Raw genomic sequence first — 14132 nt, 5'->3', positions numbered from 1 at the left:
GCGTAAACATTGACTCGAGAATGTCAATTTTCGCATTACGGGCTACGTGTACTTCCTTGTTCAGTCAAACGATTTCCTGGGTGTCAAACACTTTTCGGTAGTGACGGACCGAGAGGTATCTATGGTGACTGTCAGCATGATCCTGGGGAGTTGTCTCCAGTCAAATAGGGCTACGCACGTTTTCAACAGTAAATGATTGAACTGTCTTTGTTTCTGCGAGCACACGTGGGTTGGTGGTATAGCAAACTAGTTATCGGATCCCTCTGCATTTGCTACTGCTACCGATTCGACCTCACAGCGTGTCTATTTGGAAGAGAGAAAAAAACGATCTGCGTTTTTCGCAAACGGGGCAGGCAGGACGCAGGATCGCAATTGAGTGTGCAACGAATCGGTCTTAGTCATCGTCGGTTGCCTTACAAGTTGGTAGCATATGCGATGCTGCCCATTATTTTCAGGACGAGTTTTACACTTCAGGAGTCGAAATAGATCCGCTAGTTATAGTCGTCGATCTCGGCCATGATATTGTTTGTCAAGAAGCGGCTCCATTGGATCGTTAGCGTCTTGTGGAAGCGGGCCCAAAACGGCATTGATACGGGCAACAAACTCGTCATGCCCATCATCGGTAGAAGGTTTGACCCTTGTAGAAGAAACATTTTTGGAACTCGCTTCGTCGAAAATAACCTCTACAGGCAAAGCGTCTAGCATCCGTCTGTGCTTCATAGAATAATTTTGATGTGCAGCTTTCATTGCTGGTTGGGACTGTGGAAGCTGAAACGACTGAGGCTGCGAAGATAAATATGGGAACGACGGTCGATCGGCGGTCTGCTGCAACGGAATGTTGATCGGGTAGTGAGTCAGGTAGGAATCCCTCAGCGACATGGTGTGTTGCGCAACTAGACTTCTGTCAGTATAATCAAGATCCTGATGAAACGGTTTGCCGCCAGGTGATAGATCCTTTCCCTTTTGCTGCTTCCCTTTCACTTTACTCTCGTACGCATTTACTGCATCACGAATTGCGTGTCCTACTTTCTCCTTTGCTTGCTGGTCCGAGAGTTCGAACCATTGACTTGATGAATAATCCTTTTTGAGAAATCTACCACCCGCAGAATGAATGTTGTCAACAATTCTGTGTACGACCATGGACTTTTCGAATCTGTTGTCCGCGTCCATGTACGCTCTCAAGGAATTTGTCACACTATCTCTAAATTGACGATTTCCCACTAGCAGAAGGCATGAAAAAACGCTCAATGAATTCGAGGATCAAAATGAGCTAATGTTTCTTTGCAGAGTCAACTTACCATGGTTGAACGAAGTCTTCCCTCTTCCACAAAGAATGTCTGCTGAATTGATGGATGGGTCCATGGTTGTGCTATCGATTTTTCCATCAAGCGAATCATACGGCAAAGGCTCCGTTGTACTTGTTTCGTCTTCGTCCTGCATGGTACCGTCTTTCAACCAAATTCTTGTCAACATCAATGATTGTAGCACTAACTGGATTACGTTCAACGCAATCCTTCAGAGTGTGAATTGATTGTAAAAAGGGAGTGGACTTTAAATTTACTCGAATGAAAGCCCACATCTTGCTTGTGGCCCAACCAAGATCGTGCAAATGTCATCGTGATCCATTACATACAGAAATGGTCTTGGCGCAGGCGTCTGAGGGTGAATGAGCAAGATTGTCTCAAGATTGAATCGATCTATAATAAAGAAACTGTCTTGCTTCATTCTTGCAGCTTCAGTAGTCATTTTGTCAAGAGACATAGGACTTCGTAATAGGATTCGTAGAATAAGATGCCGTGTGACTTGATTCAACATTTGAGATATCAAATGTGCAGAAGCTGTCCCCTATTTATTCTTTCATTCGGGAACGGAGTCGTATTTCACAAAAGGAACACTTAAGCTTCATTCGTTGAAAAAGCGAAAAATGTTAGCGACGGGCAGCCTAATTGTAAGTGCAAATCGACCAAATTAGCATTGTTGGACTGCGAGGTGTCCGAGCATCCCCAACCTTACAAACTGTTTTTGAACGAGATGACTACTTTGAACGCTTTCTTTCAGATTGAGTCTGATTTCCTGTTAAATGTTTTAGGGTAGATTACGTTGAGACTTATATTTATGGAACGAAGGATGCAAACCTGGATTCCTATATAATGGACGACATCGAAGGTAACGAAAGCGTAGATATAACGACTGTGAGCAAAATTATGTCGTTGGAGAAGATAACTTTGACACTCAAAGTGATTGACAGTGAGAACACATTCGCTACAGTAAGTGTTTATCTTGGAAATGACTGATGTAAGTTCGAATGTTACGCAGTTATCTCAAGACTTTCTACCGATGAAAGGAACTACATCGTAAAATACTACTAGTTGGATCACTGACAAAGAAACTGGAGGGATCAGACACCTCTGATTCTTGTAAGAGCATTTTGAGTTGGAAGTGAGGTCATTTGATTTGCGTTGGTGTGTGTTCTTGACTGTGAATGTGGAAAGCACAACATGTTCTTATTATGCAAGCTTGCCTCGGACCTTTCTTATGTCAGACTCCTGATAACTTTGGTCCACTTTTGCCAAACGAGAGTTCGCGCCTCGGATTGGCATTGTCCATCATGATGTACACAGGTCAGAGAACAATTTTAATTTTTATGGTATGCGACAGCAATTGGTGCCTGCGCAAGAGGTTTCACCGCAAAATTAAACCAATGAAGCCACCAATGATCAATATCTCTTTTTATGCAACAGGTCGCGGGCTTCTTAGTATGCATGACCTCTTGAGTCCTTGGGAATTTTGCCGCTAGATGAAGTCAGATCCGAGATTTTGCTCGCATCAAGAAGATGCTCTCTGAACTGAACCTATTTTGTATCTCGCTCGAGAATGATAACTATTGATATGTGAGGTAGAAGATTGATCTTCCTTGGCACTGAAGCAGCTGCGCTGGCCGACGAGCTATTCGACAAAAGAGTGAGCACCATTTTCTGCATCTAAGCTATCTCGAGCGGTAATCATATCGCGCATGGCATGCCCTACCTTCGCTCTTGCCTGCTTGGAATTTAAAGCGATCCAGTCTTGTCGCTGTACGCTCCATTTAAGGAAATACCCGCCGTTTCCTTCCACCAGCTCGATAATGGAGCCGATGACTTCAGCTTTTTCTCTACGCGTAGAAGCTGCGAGGTAGCGTTCAATGTTTAGACTTATAGTAATGCGAAAACGACGATTGCCAACATTATTGAAGGCGTCTCTGTGTCGCCCATATTTTATATCGTACGGACCAATTTGGTGCTCTTGCCGATTCAATCCAAGAATTTCTTCCTCCATCTTCCAAGAAAGTATGCTGCTGACTAGAGTCTTCGATGCTGTAGAAATGCATCCGGCTTTCTCAAATGGCAAGCGACGAGGAGAATCATATTTGTAGTCGTTTTGAGCAGATTTTCATGCTCGCTTGGTCTCAACAACTGCCATGTAGGTAAACTACCTTCCTCTTTGTTTTGCCGGAACAATCTCAGCTCGGCTTGCTCAGGCATGATTAGGCCTCCTGGATGAGGCAACAAATTGCATAGTAGTCTTTATTGCACGGGCAAGTATTGAAATTGTCTTTCTAAAAACAAGGTACCAACCACCACGGCGACAGGTATCGAAACGTAAATGACTATCAATAAATGAAAAATACGAATTGATAAATTCAAATGTTTGTATTGTAAAAGTTCAAAAGCTCTTGTGAGACAGAGCTCTGACTGACTGTGAAAAATGGTGGAAATGATGTGGGCTGCTCGCTTCAAATTCTTGGCAATTGGAGACGACGAAAGAAAGCATCTGATAGTGAAACCGACGTCTCCTGTAGAGAGTGTGTATAGGCTGCGCCGGAAGATATTCTTTTTAGCTGATAGGGCCATACCATTGCAGTAGTATCTCAGTTGCGACTGAACCCAGAGTCTAAAGAAATAATCCTCTTCATCTGACATTTCACTCTCATTTACTGTCAATTATGAGATTATTAACGCACAACGCGCTTCGAAATAATGCAGCGGCGGCCAAAGGAAAAGGTTTTCCGTTGAGAATAACTGCAACCGAGGTAGAAGTAAAGGACAGCTGTCCTTTCGATGAACATCGTTTAGTCTTTGTTGAGGGGCTACTTTCGACCCTTGATTGGTCGGCTCTAATTGAGGTACGAAATTAGTGCTTTGCAATGCCGAAAGCAAGTATTGGGAACATACCCTGATGCTTTGCCAAATGTGTTTCGTTGCTATTATTAGGCTGCGTCTCAACTGGGAATTCCAACGCTACCACCAGTCTTGACTGAAGATTTGGCCGAAGACCCAGAGTTTTTAGAGGCATTGCATCACGTCTTGATGAACGTTCATTTGATCCAAGGAATTTTAACGTGCCCGGCGACAGGTCGAGAATTTCCGGTACGGGACGGCATTCCCAATATGGTTTTAGAAGAGGAAGACTGCGAACACGTGCGATATTAGGGTTTCTTTCTTCTCTTCGTTGTACAGATGCAGAAAGGGCCTTCTGACGCTTTATAGTTTAGTTCTGAATTAAGATGTAGTGCTTAGGAGTTTCTCTGTGGAGTCTGATTATCTATCTACAAGTATAGTTAGCGTCTGTGACTTCCTAGGCTTTCGAAAGGTGCCCAAGCCTACGCGTAGTATATTCGAGACGGGATGAAACCTCTAAAGATGTGGTTAACATTTTTCTTCAATCAGACCAGCTTTGATAAAAACAAAGAGAGGATCGACATCCTCGTAGTAGGCAAAGGCCATACTACCATCCGGGTCCATCGAGCTACTGGTAAAGAACTGCATATCATCGTACTTGGAAAGAATCCATTTGCAGAAGGCCGGAGCTGCCTGCGTAAAAGCCTTGACTTCCGGCCCCGTAACTTTATCGTCTTCCTTGAGCTTGGCCCGAAGATTCTTGCAATAAAGCTGAAGGTATTCCTTTATGTCTTTTTTGCCCATTGGGATCTCGTGCAGGTCAAATCCAAAAGTCTCATCTACGACATTGTTGACGAGCTCAGCACCAGAATCAGCACCCTCATCGTCCCCTCCTCCAAATTCATTTCCGCAGCCGATATCAATGCTGCCACCGGTATCCTACGCGAACGAAATTGCACTAGTGAGCGAACGCACCATCGAACCAATAATTTGGAAATTGGATGACGGCAGCGCTTCTTTTGGTGCATGCGTCACCATGCAACCGGCACAATCGTTTCATGAGGACGAGATGACGCAACCATAGCGCCCGTTGGTCACATACCTTGCTGACTTTTTGAGACTGAATCTGAATCAGTCCCGGAACTTCGTTGCCGTCCTCGTCTTTGACCGGGACAGGCTTGAAGGCATCGGAGAGCATTTCATCTCCGCTAAAGCGACACTTGTAAATGATCATCTTTTCAAAGACAATACCGTGTATCCGCTCACACAGACAGCAGAGAGTATAATGTTGAGATGATGCGCCAGACGACGTTTCCTGTTGACTGGTAATACGACGGGCCAGTCATCCTTAGGTTCCTAAGCACAGGCAACGGCATGGAAAGGTGGAGTCCAACCAAAAAGCACGAGTTTTCCTACTGTTCGGAGCCCGCGACAATCGTTTCGATGTGTGGCTGTTGGCCAAATACATTGGGTTATGTTCCTCCAGAGCCAGAAAAAGACTTTCCTGTCGTCATCTTCGATCAATTCATACGGTACTCACGAATGTATCCAAAACATCACACGAATGCTCTTCTTACATGTACCAGGTACTGGTAGGCGCTCCTCCGTGTCACATATCAGAAATCGAAATCAAAACCGAAAACAAAACACCATGGGCTTTGGTCCCGGCTTTTCCCAACTTTTTCTCTTGTTATTATTCCAGACGGCGCAAAGTTGGTTGTCTTCTTCCAAGTTGTATGGTCCGACTGAATCAATACAGAGAGCGTCGACTCCGTCATTTTCATCGAGCATTGTAAATTCTCGGTTGTTCGGCGTGTCCACTTCGGTTCCCGGTATCGCAACCGACATTCCACGGCTGGAGCCTCGACACCTACGAGAGCTTTCGGAGAATCAGTACGTCGTAATTTGTGACTTTTTGCCGGAGTCGTTACAAACCGCTCTGCGTCAAGACGTTCAGGACCTTCGCCAGGCCGAAAAATTCACAGTGGCCAAGATCCGTCAAGACGCAACCAACAAGCTCAATACCAACATTCGCGTCGCTGAAAGCTGCTTTTTGGGGCCTACCAAACTAAAGACTTTCCCGAGCGCCTATAGGGATCAACTTTACGTGATTCTGGACCAAGTCAAGGCCGATTTGAACAGTCATTTTGGCAAACCGTTGGACAGTCAGCTGACGGAGCTCTTGTATGCGTTCTATCCGCAAGGAGGTTTCTACCGAAGGCATCGTGACGCAATTCCAGGCTCGGCTTCAACATTACGAGAGTATTCGCTTCTGCTGTATCTCAATAAGGATTGGAATGAACAAGACGGTGGACAACTACGGTTACATTTCGACTCTGGTGATGACGAATTACCAGCAGGGGAAGAAGCGCAATGCCGCGATGTCTTGCCTCAGAGTGGTACGTTGGTCCTGTTCCGAAGCAACGCCATTCCACACGAAGTCCTAGATACACAGAAGGAGCGTGTCGCCATCATCGGTTGGTATAACCGACCCGTGGCGAGTACCGATATTGGGGAACTAGCAGGTGTGGATCTCAATCCAACGCGAGTCGCACTGATGGGCGTTGCAGCCTCCCTCATCACGGTAGGGGTTGGGATGCTTATTTCAGCATCATAGACAACAATGAGTACTAAAAGTACTCAAAAACAGCCTTGGTGAAATAGCGGTCACATCGTTTGTCCTGCTCCAATTGTTTCTGAAAACGTCTTGTTCTAGCATATGAAATCTGAAACGAAATGCAAAACCAGATAACACTTCTGGCTATTTCAAATGTTATGACTGCAGTGAGTTTTGAATATGCATGACCAGATTCGATGAAAAATACAGTAAGTGTGTTCATTGAGCAAAAGAAAGGCACGGGTATGCCCTTAGGATTCGAAACAAAGCCTACGAGACCGTTCTACAAAAAAAATAGGATCTAGCTCATGTCCAGTCAGCTATCAGTATGAACTTTAACATTTGCTTTACAACAAGTAAAGTCTTCCCATACTTAGCGCGGGGTCTTCCTTACGGTCGCCAGCATTGGGGTAGGTAGTTAATTTTTTTAGGTTTTGACTCGGGCGAGGTAAGCACGAAAAAACACCGAAAAACGATCCAACGTAGATTTCTACGGTGATATTTAGTATATGACTGCACACGAAACGTTCAGTCTCCGGACGTTGTCTCGCCATGACGGAATCTACGACCCCAGCGCCGCCAAACCTGGATGATTCGATCCGGCAGCTCAAAGAAGTCTCTCAAGATGTTTCTCAGAGTCATCCAAAGAAGATTGCGGAGCTTTACGTCGCCGCGATCGGTCTTTTGTGTCATTTGAAAGTCGATCAACAAACTATTTTCCGGGTTCGGTGCGTACTCCAGTTTCTCTTTTCCGATTTTCAGCTAATTCGCGATTGGGTTCTTTCGAGCCTGTCGTCGTTTGAAATCGCTTTGAAATCTAAAACACAATGCTTAGGGTTTCCGGTCCGCTAGCTAGAGACTTGCCAATCCCATTAATCCAACAAAGCTTCTCATACCTCAATTCTCCCTGTCTCTCTTTTTGTGTCATTGTTGAAAGTAGACATGAAGAAAGGAACAGTACTATATTATCAACTTCGGAGCAAATTCCCGCTGTGCATGCAGTCTTACAGGATGGCACTCTGTTTCGGGCGCTTTTGAGATGTTTGCAATTGCCGTATAACAGTGATGCGGAGTCGTCGGATGGAAACGGTTCATCGACAGCTGCTCCCAATCTTCTTGCCGGACGCAAGCGATCTTCATCGGTTATCAATGAGCCTCCAGAAAATAGAGGTACCAAAATGCTAAAAACGATGCACTCGCCTGTCCCTACCGTTCGAAATAAGGTCTATACCGCAAGTCAGCCGACATTCAACCTGGCACAATTGGTATCCACAATATTATACATGGCCTTGATGCATCTGGATCACTGGCCGGCACCGCTGATACGGGCGTATGCCGACGATTGTTTCGGTCCGAGACTTTGGGTGGATGACGAGGGTTGTCGAATGCTGGTGCAGAATTTGGCACTTGTTCATATCGACGTGTACGCGACTGAAACTTCGGATCAAATGAAGAAGGATGCGTCAAGTGTTGCCGAGGCTTACCGACATTTTAGCCTCACAAGTGTCCATACAACTCCAAATGGGAAAACAAAGCATCTTGCTTCATCGCATGACGTGGAGCGTGGCGGCATTTCTTCAATTAAAATTGGCCGTGACAGGTCTATGTCTATGACGTACGAAATGGAAGCCAACGAATTGCCGATAGAGGAACATTCAAGTTCTGCTGATGAACACAACTGTATTTTAAACTCAGTTCGGAGAGTACGTTCAGGTGAGGACTCGTCTTCTGGTGAAGAGGATGAGGAAGTCTTGACAACAACGGGTTCACAGGACAGTAATTCGCAGGGTGGAGAGTCCAGATTAAATACCCCTTCTGTTCTCCTATTCTCCTCAAATGGATCTTCGAAAACATCCGAGAAGCTACGTCCCAGGCTCGAGATAGAGCTCTATCCAAAGGTTTTTTCAAATGTGATTCTGGAACCCATTCGACAGCGTTTCTTCGACGCCAATCTCGATCTTGCTCACGAATTCGTTTGTCAATCGCTGTCAGAGCGTCTCGAGATGAAGTCCAAGCAAAATTCCAGCCTTCTACAAACCCTGCCATCTTTCGCAACAATTCCTGGAGTACGCCGTCAAATCGCATCCAACCTTGAGAAGTGGCTTCAGTCTCCTGCCTTGGCTGGACTTAGCCGAACCCTTTTTGCTGCAACTGTTCAGCTCATGCGCAATCTAGACCCCCCTCTGCCAGACGATATTGAAGCGATCAACAGCATCCTCGAGATGAAGCTCAAAGCGAATCAGGTAAGAACATCCATCCGTTTGGGATTTGTCCGTAACTGCAAACATGAACTCATTGGAGCCTTTTGAATAGATCAACGCTCACGTTGAGAACATTACGGCCATCGCCAGCCGGATACCGACGGCAACAGTTGTCAATCACATGTACTCGAAAATACTAGGAGAGATGAATCTTGCTCAACACAACGGTTCGTCGACTTCTGATCAGCTGAAAATGATTGCTGCTATCCATAAGGTTGTAAACCCGCAAGTTTCGTATGAGGCAATGGCTGCGTCTCTACTAATGATGCTTGTGGCACCATCAGACGAGATCAGCAATCAGGATGAACAAATACGCACTCGTAGGGAACGGGTGGTTAAAATGCTCCGATCTCTATTACGTTCCATAGCTACTGAATTGGGTCGTTCATTTGATGGATATGCTCTTCTTGATGCACTTTTGTCATTCGACGTAGACGTTCAAGTATGGTCAATAAAAGAGGAAGAAGACAAAGCGCGTCTTCTTCTGCAGTGTGTGACTTTACTCGTTGCACCGTTTGTACCAGAGCATCTCTCGACTAGACTTCAACAGAGTCCAGTAGATGAAATTACCATTGACAAGGCGGTAGTATCTTTACGCAAGTCATTGAAAGCTGTCAGGATGCTTTTGTTGTCTTGGTGTTGCTCAGACTACGGACCGCGGATTCGAGAAAGGCTGGATAGAAAACAGAATAGAACGGAGGAAACTAACGGATGCGTGGGAGCGGGGCCCCCAGACTATAGCAGCATACTGAACTCGCAGGACAGTCTCAAAATTCCAGCTTGGTTACGATTAATGCGCTGCTTGCTTTTCATTGAAGAGCCCGACTCACCTATAATGAAGCAGTTCGTATGCCCATTGGAAGATCCGTCGCTGCCAGCCAACAATACGGACTGGGGCATTGAGTTAGAGAGGATCAAGCTTTGTTGCATATATGGAAACGAAGTTGATGATGACATCATTTGGATTGTTGTCAAATCTGCCACTTCTAAGCAAAACGGGGTATCTGCCGATATGGCTTTACAACTTCTGGAACATCTCTTTGAGTGTTGCACCACCCGACGAAGAGGAAACATGAAGATAACGGACCCAATGTTGGTTTGGGAAATGTACGCGTTGGTACAGTATCAGCCTCATCGATCACTTGAGGGCAACGGAGCCAACAAAATGAGAATCTTTGAAGATCATGAAATATCAAGCGATCACATTGACTCTCAATACCCAAGGTGCGTTAATGTACTTGCTTTTTTTATTCCTCTTTCCACGCGTGTTGCACATCGTGTCTTACCCCGTTGGTTGATCTCTTTAGACTTGCTCTCCCGGGACACTGGTGGCGAGTTACTATGGTACGTCAAAAAATTACTTCTAGACGGCATTTGGCTCACTTCTCACATAATCGTTTTGATTTGCAAAGCTCGCACTCGTTATGTGTGCAGCTTCACCTGATAATTTAGGTACCGTCCTTTGGAAGGACCACCCGACTTTGAGGTCTCTCATCAAAATGGTGACCTCGCTTCGGTATCGATTTCCTACGGTAGATTGTGATGAAAGAATGAGAGACGAAACGAAAAATGCCGAGCAAAGTGCACGCGGTGAGGTGAGTGCCGCGAAGTTTTTTTGGTGATATTAGTCATAGGAGCACAATTGGACTAAGCAGACTCTCTGATAATAGGAAAATCGCATTGCGGAACTTCTGTTTCTGCCTCCCAAAGTGGGCCAAAAGATCTCGAACAAGTCAGGATCCAGAGTCTCCAAGCGGCTACAGAAGCAACAACAAGAAAAAATTGCATCTCTTGAACTAGTAGAAGCGAGCAAACGGAAAGCAAGCCTTCGCATAGCTCAGAAATCCATTATGTTGTGGGATCCAGATGGACCTGCCCGCAAGCCACCTCGAGAGTCTGCCGATCTTCTACTCTCGATAGAAAAAATGTTTCAAATCTCCGACACTTTCCAACGTTCGGTCAAACCTGATTTTTTATTGATGACAATCGGCGAAACGACTCGCGGAGCGATTGAAAGAGCTTACGAATGGTTGATTCCAATAATTTCACGGTTACCTGACACTATAGCAAGACTCCCTTCAAATGCTGCGTGCTTCCTTCTCCTAAGGGCATATGGCACGGAGGGTGAAGAGAGAGTCCAATTGAAGGAACTCTCATCCCCGCTACTTGACCATGTAAAAGGTTCTCTCAAAGGTTCCTTTGGTGAATTGGATGCAATTAGAGCATTGGACTTGTTGCTGTCTGACGTTGCGAGTCCCAAGCCAGAGCGAAGAAAGTGCGCGCGTAGAGTACTACAAGATTCTCTTGTGAATACAGAAAGCGATGGGCACGCTTCGAAGTCGTGGATTGCGAATATTCTATCTTTATCCTATGCCAAGGCGCTTGTCAGCTACTCAATCAAGCACATGGTATGTTGTCAATGTGTCCCACACTGCTTCGTTCATCAATATCTCATTCATTTTTTGTTTAGACTATGGCCGCAGACTGTGAACGTGGCAGTGTTCTGAGGATGCTCGTCATAGGGTTGCATGACCACATGCAGTTTGCGACTGCGCAAGACGTCGCTACAGTTTCGGGTTTCCCTCCCATCCTTCTGCACTTGATATCATCTCGACCTACGATTTATGCGGATGTTCTTGACGCTTTTCGTGACCTTCGCTGTCTAGCAGTCCGTGTTTTGCATGAAGAATGCAGCCGACTCGCCCGCCGAAGGCAACTAACCGCTATGCAATCTAATACCAGCGAAGTCAATATCACACTCTATCCAACGCCCATCGGCGAGGGCGCCGTTTGCGTATCCCTGGATCTACTGAAATCTGTCTGCGTACTGTTGAGTATCTGGAGAGAAGACAATGTGTCAAAGGTAAAGGAAGACGACGATGTCCGTGTCTTGGTTACTAATTTAATGAACGCATTTACGAGGCCGAGCCGTGACGAAAATAAAAATGCGATCGAAACAGCAGGCGGGCTGGCAAGCGCAAAGATGTTTGGAACAAGTATTGATGCGGTTAAAGTTGAATCGGTATGTACAAATGATCCAAAATTGGATTGAACTTGGTGCAAATTGGAGTCTGACAAACTCTCATTCTACATCAGTGGATCTTATTGGCGAAATCACGCAGCGACCTTATTGCACGACGCGCGGCTATGTCTGCCCCCGATGAATTTTTGCCGCGATTGTTGCTTTGCTCTGGCCTGCCAAAAGCGTCTCTGTTGACAATGCTAAATCGATTAGGGCGCTTAGGTGATTCAGCTCAGAACAGCGTGTTACTTTACCGCTCGCTACTTACCCCATCAGCATCAAGCGAGTGGGACATTGGGAGGGTTGGGCGGCGCAGGGACATTTCTCGCAAGCTACTTGGACGACTTTCGGCCTACATTCGATTAAACAATATCGATTTGGGTCTTGATCCACTGAAAGTTTCTAGAACTTTTCTTGACTGGCTTTCAGCCGAATGCTCGACAAATGCAAGTAAAGCCTGCAAAGCAAAGCCGAAAAATCTAAAAACTGAAAATCCTAGGTTGCTTTCGCGTGTCGGTGAAAGGTCTCCTTCACTGACCGAGATTGGAGCCCGGAGCGTTGGTAATCATGTTGAAATGGAGAGCAACATAGAATCCGAAGATCTACATTTCATAAATTTCAAAAAGTGGAGCCCTCCGAAGGTATCCCAAAGCGACCATTCCAGATCCGATGCCTCCTTTGTGAAGGCAGAGTTCCTCTCCCAGTCTTCTAACGATTGGGATGAAAGGCTTTGCGCATTACAGCCAAAAGACCGTTGTTTTAAGGCTGTGCAAATGCTCGATGTCTACGCTAGAATTGCACACCCTAAGTCTTGCGCAACGAGCGCCGTCCTCAAATGGGTTCCTAGGCTCAGCCGAGACGCAACCGATGAAAAGCTATGGAAACACATCTTTTGCTCTTCGAAATTTGAGAATCAGACTTTCCAACGACTCGTGTCTCAGTGTGTGGCTTGTTGGAGCCAGCGGAATGTACAAGAGTGTTCCCGTTGGATACTGAAGAAGGTTAAGGATGCGAATCCAGAGGAATTCTGTTACGATCGTATCGTCTCCTTTTTTGTATTGGTTTTCGAGAAGAGCTTATTGACTTTCACTGAAGTTGAAGCCAGCAGTTTTCCCGGGGTATCTGAAAGTGATTTCGCAGTCATGCTCCAGGTCATTATCGGAGGCCTCGAAGGCGAGAGTGAAGACAGCTTTACGCACGCTAGTGAGCCGCTATCTTTTCGATTATTATTGCAGCTCGTGAAAGGAGGTCAAAGTGTCCAATTCGCGGCTGATTTTATCCTCGGTGGCCTGGATTCTGGATCGAACAGTAATCACATGGTGGGGAATACACTGCTCCTTCGTCTTTATATTGCCCATCCGTACGGAATAAACCTTGGACCAAGCTCTGTCCGCGGCGCGTTATTAGAAGCATCGGAAATGCACGTATCGGAGTGGGAATGCTGGAGTTCCAACACCGACGACCAGATCGAGGAAATGATAAATTCTCTCTTTATTGGAGAAAGCAAAATATCAAAATGCCTTGCCAATGTTGCACGAAAGCATCCCCTCTTGTTCTTTCGGAAGTCCCCGTTTATTATAAGTCGACTGTGGCGCGATGCACAAGTTGATGATTGTCCAGGAAGTAATATCCGAGGGCTGGTACGGGGTAAACATCCTGGAGAACCTTTGGAAGCGAATTTGCCTCATGCTGGCATGGTGTCAGTAGTGGTGCGGCATTGGGGATACAAATATACTGAACCAGTCTGGATGGCGCTCCTTGATATTATTTCGGGCGTTCCCACGGAGGTTTTGTTTGGTAGCGGTCATCGACTTGGTTTAACGAATATTCTCGGGGTCTACGTGCAGCTCGTCTCGGTTCAACAGCGTCTTCGGAGTGCCGATAAACTGTCAAGATTAAAATCAAAGCTGCAAGATTGCTTCAATGCATTTCAAAAAAGCAACAAGAGCGATTGGAATCGCTGGCTCACGACGGGTGCGATAGGTGACGAAATGCGTAACTTGCTGGTCGCATGCGATTTCATTTCCCCGCAGCAGGCAATCGAAAGTCTCAAAGGCGAAGATTGAAAAAATGAG

The 14132-nt window shown here is 45.8% G+C and overlaps 6 protein-coding genes across 6 annotated transcripts; 3 read left to right on the top strand and 3 right to left on the bottom strand.

Annotated features, from left to right (window-relative positions):
* Positions 1-106: 106 nt before the first annotated feature.
* PHATR_46898 (predicted protein) lies at positions 107-1669 on the bottom strand. Its single transcript, XM_002185742.1, has 2 exons — positions 1299-1669; positions 107-1220 (listed from the first exon to the last, which is right to left on the bottom strand). The coding sequence occupies exons 1-2, from the start codon at positions 1471-1473 to the stop codon at positions 496-498; spliced, it is 900 nt and encodes a 299-aa protein (XP_002185778.1). The 5' UTR covers positions 1474-1669; the 3' UTR covers positions 107-495.
* A 1277-nt stretch (positions 1670-2946) lies between these two features.
* Positions 2947-3315, bottom strand: PHATR_36956 (predicted protein; the record flags this gene model as incomplete). Its single annotated transcript, XM_002185741.1, has 1 exon — positions 2947-3315. One exon carries the CDS (start codon positions 3313-3315, stop codon positions 2947-2949), a length of 369 nt encoding a protein of 122 aa, XP_002185777.1.
* A 667-nt stretch (positions 3316-3982) lies between these two features.
* On the top strand, positions 3983-4469 carry PHATR_36955 (predicted protein; the record flags this gene model as incomplete). Its single annotated transcript, XM_002185908.1, has 2 exons — positions 3983-4162; positions 4251-4469. The coding sequence occupies 2 exons, from the start codon at positions 3983-3985 to the stop codon at positions 4467-4469; spliced, it is 399 nt and encodes a 132-aa protein (XP_002185944.1).
* Positions 4470-4678: 209 nt separating this feature from the next.
* On the bottom strand, positions 4679-5423 carry PHATR_46897 (predicted protein). The gene is made up of 2 exons (XM_002185740.1): positions 5260-5423; positions 4679-5096 (listed from the first exon to the last, which is right to left on the bottom strand). The coding sequence occupies exons 1-2, from the start codon at positions 5389-5391 to the stop codon at positions 4686-4688; spliced, it is 543 nt and encodes a 180-aa protein (XP_002185776.1). The 5' UTR covers positions 5392-5423; the 3' UTR covers positions 4679-4685.
* A 364-nt stretch (positions 5424-5787) lies between these two features.
* Positions 5788-6774, top strand: PHATR_46896 (predicted protein; the record flags this gene model as incomplete). Its single annotated transcript, XM_002185907.1, has 1 exon — positions 5788-6774. The coding sequence occupies exon 1, from the start codon at positions 5809-5811 to the stop codon at positions 6772-6774; it is 966 nt and encodes a 321-aa protein (XP_002185943.1). The 5' UTR covers positions 5788-5808.
* A 552-nt stretch (positions 6775-7326) lies between these two features.
* Positions 7327-14123, top strand: PHATR_46895 (predicted protein; the record flags this gene model as incomplete). Its single annotated transcript, XM_002185906.1, has 8 exons — positions 7327-7502; positions 7610-9017; positions 9088-10379; positions 10488-10567; positions 10593-10630; positions 10706-11443; positions 11506-12057; positions 12132-14123. 8 exons carry the CDS (start codon positions 7327-7329, stop codon positions 14121-14123), a joined length of 6276 nt encoding a protein of 2091 aa, XP_002185942.1.
* Positions 14124-14132: the final 9 nt, after the last annotated feature.

This window comes from Phaeodactylum tricornutum, chromosome 11, assembly GCF_000150955.2.
Source record: "Phaeodactylum tricornutum CCAP 1055/1 chromosome 11, complete sequence".
NCBI classification, from domain to species: domain Eukaryota; phylum Bacillariophyta; class Bacillariophyceae; order Surirellales; family Neidiaceae; genus Phaeodactylum; species Phaeodactylum tricornutum.
This window is presented reverse-complemented; position numbering and strand designations above follow the sequence as displayed.

Coding starts and splice junctions, on each gene's coding strand:
- PHATR_46897 (XM_002185740.1), bottom strand. CDS start 5,391: ATGATCATTTACAAGTGTCGCTTTAGCGGAGATGAAATGCTCTCCGAT. Junction 5,097..5,259: donor AGTCTCAAAAAGTCAGCAAG/GTATGTGACCAA, acceptor TCGTTCGCGTAG/GATACCGGTGGCAGCATTGA.
- PHATR_46898 (XM_002185742.1), bottom strand. CDS start 1,473: ATGTTGACAAGAATTTGGTTGAAAGACGGTACCATGCAGGACGAAGAC. Junction 1,221..1,298: donor GAAGACTTCGTTCAACCATG/GTAAGTTGACTC, acceptor GCCTTCTGCTAG/TGGGAAATCGTCAATTTAGA.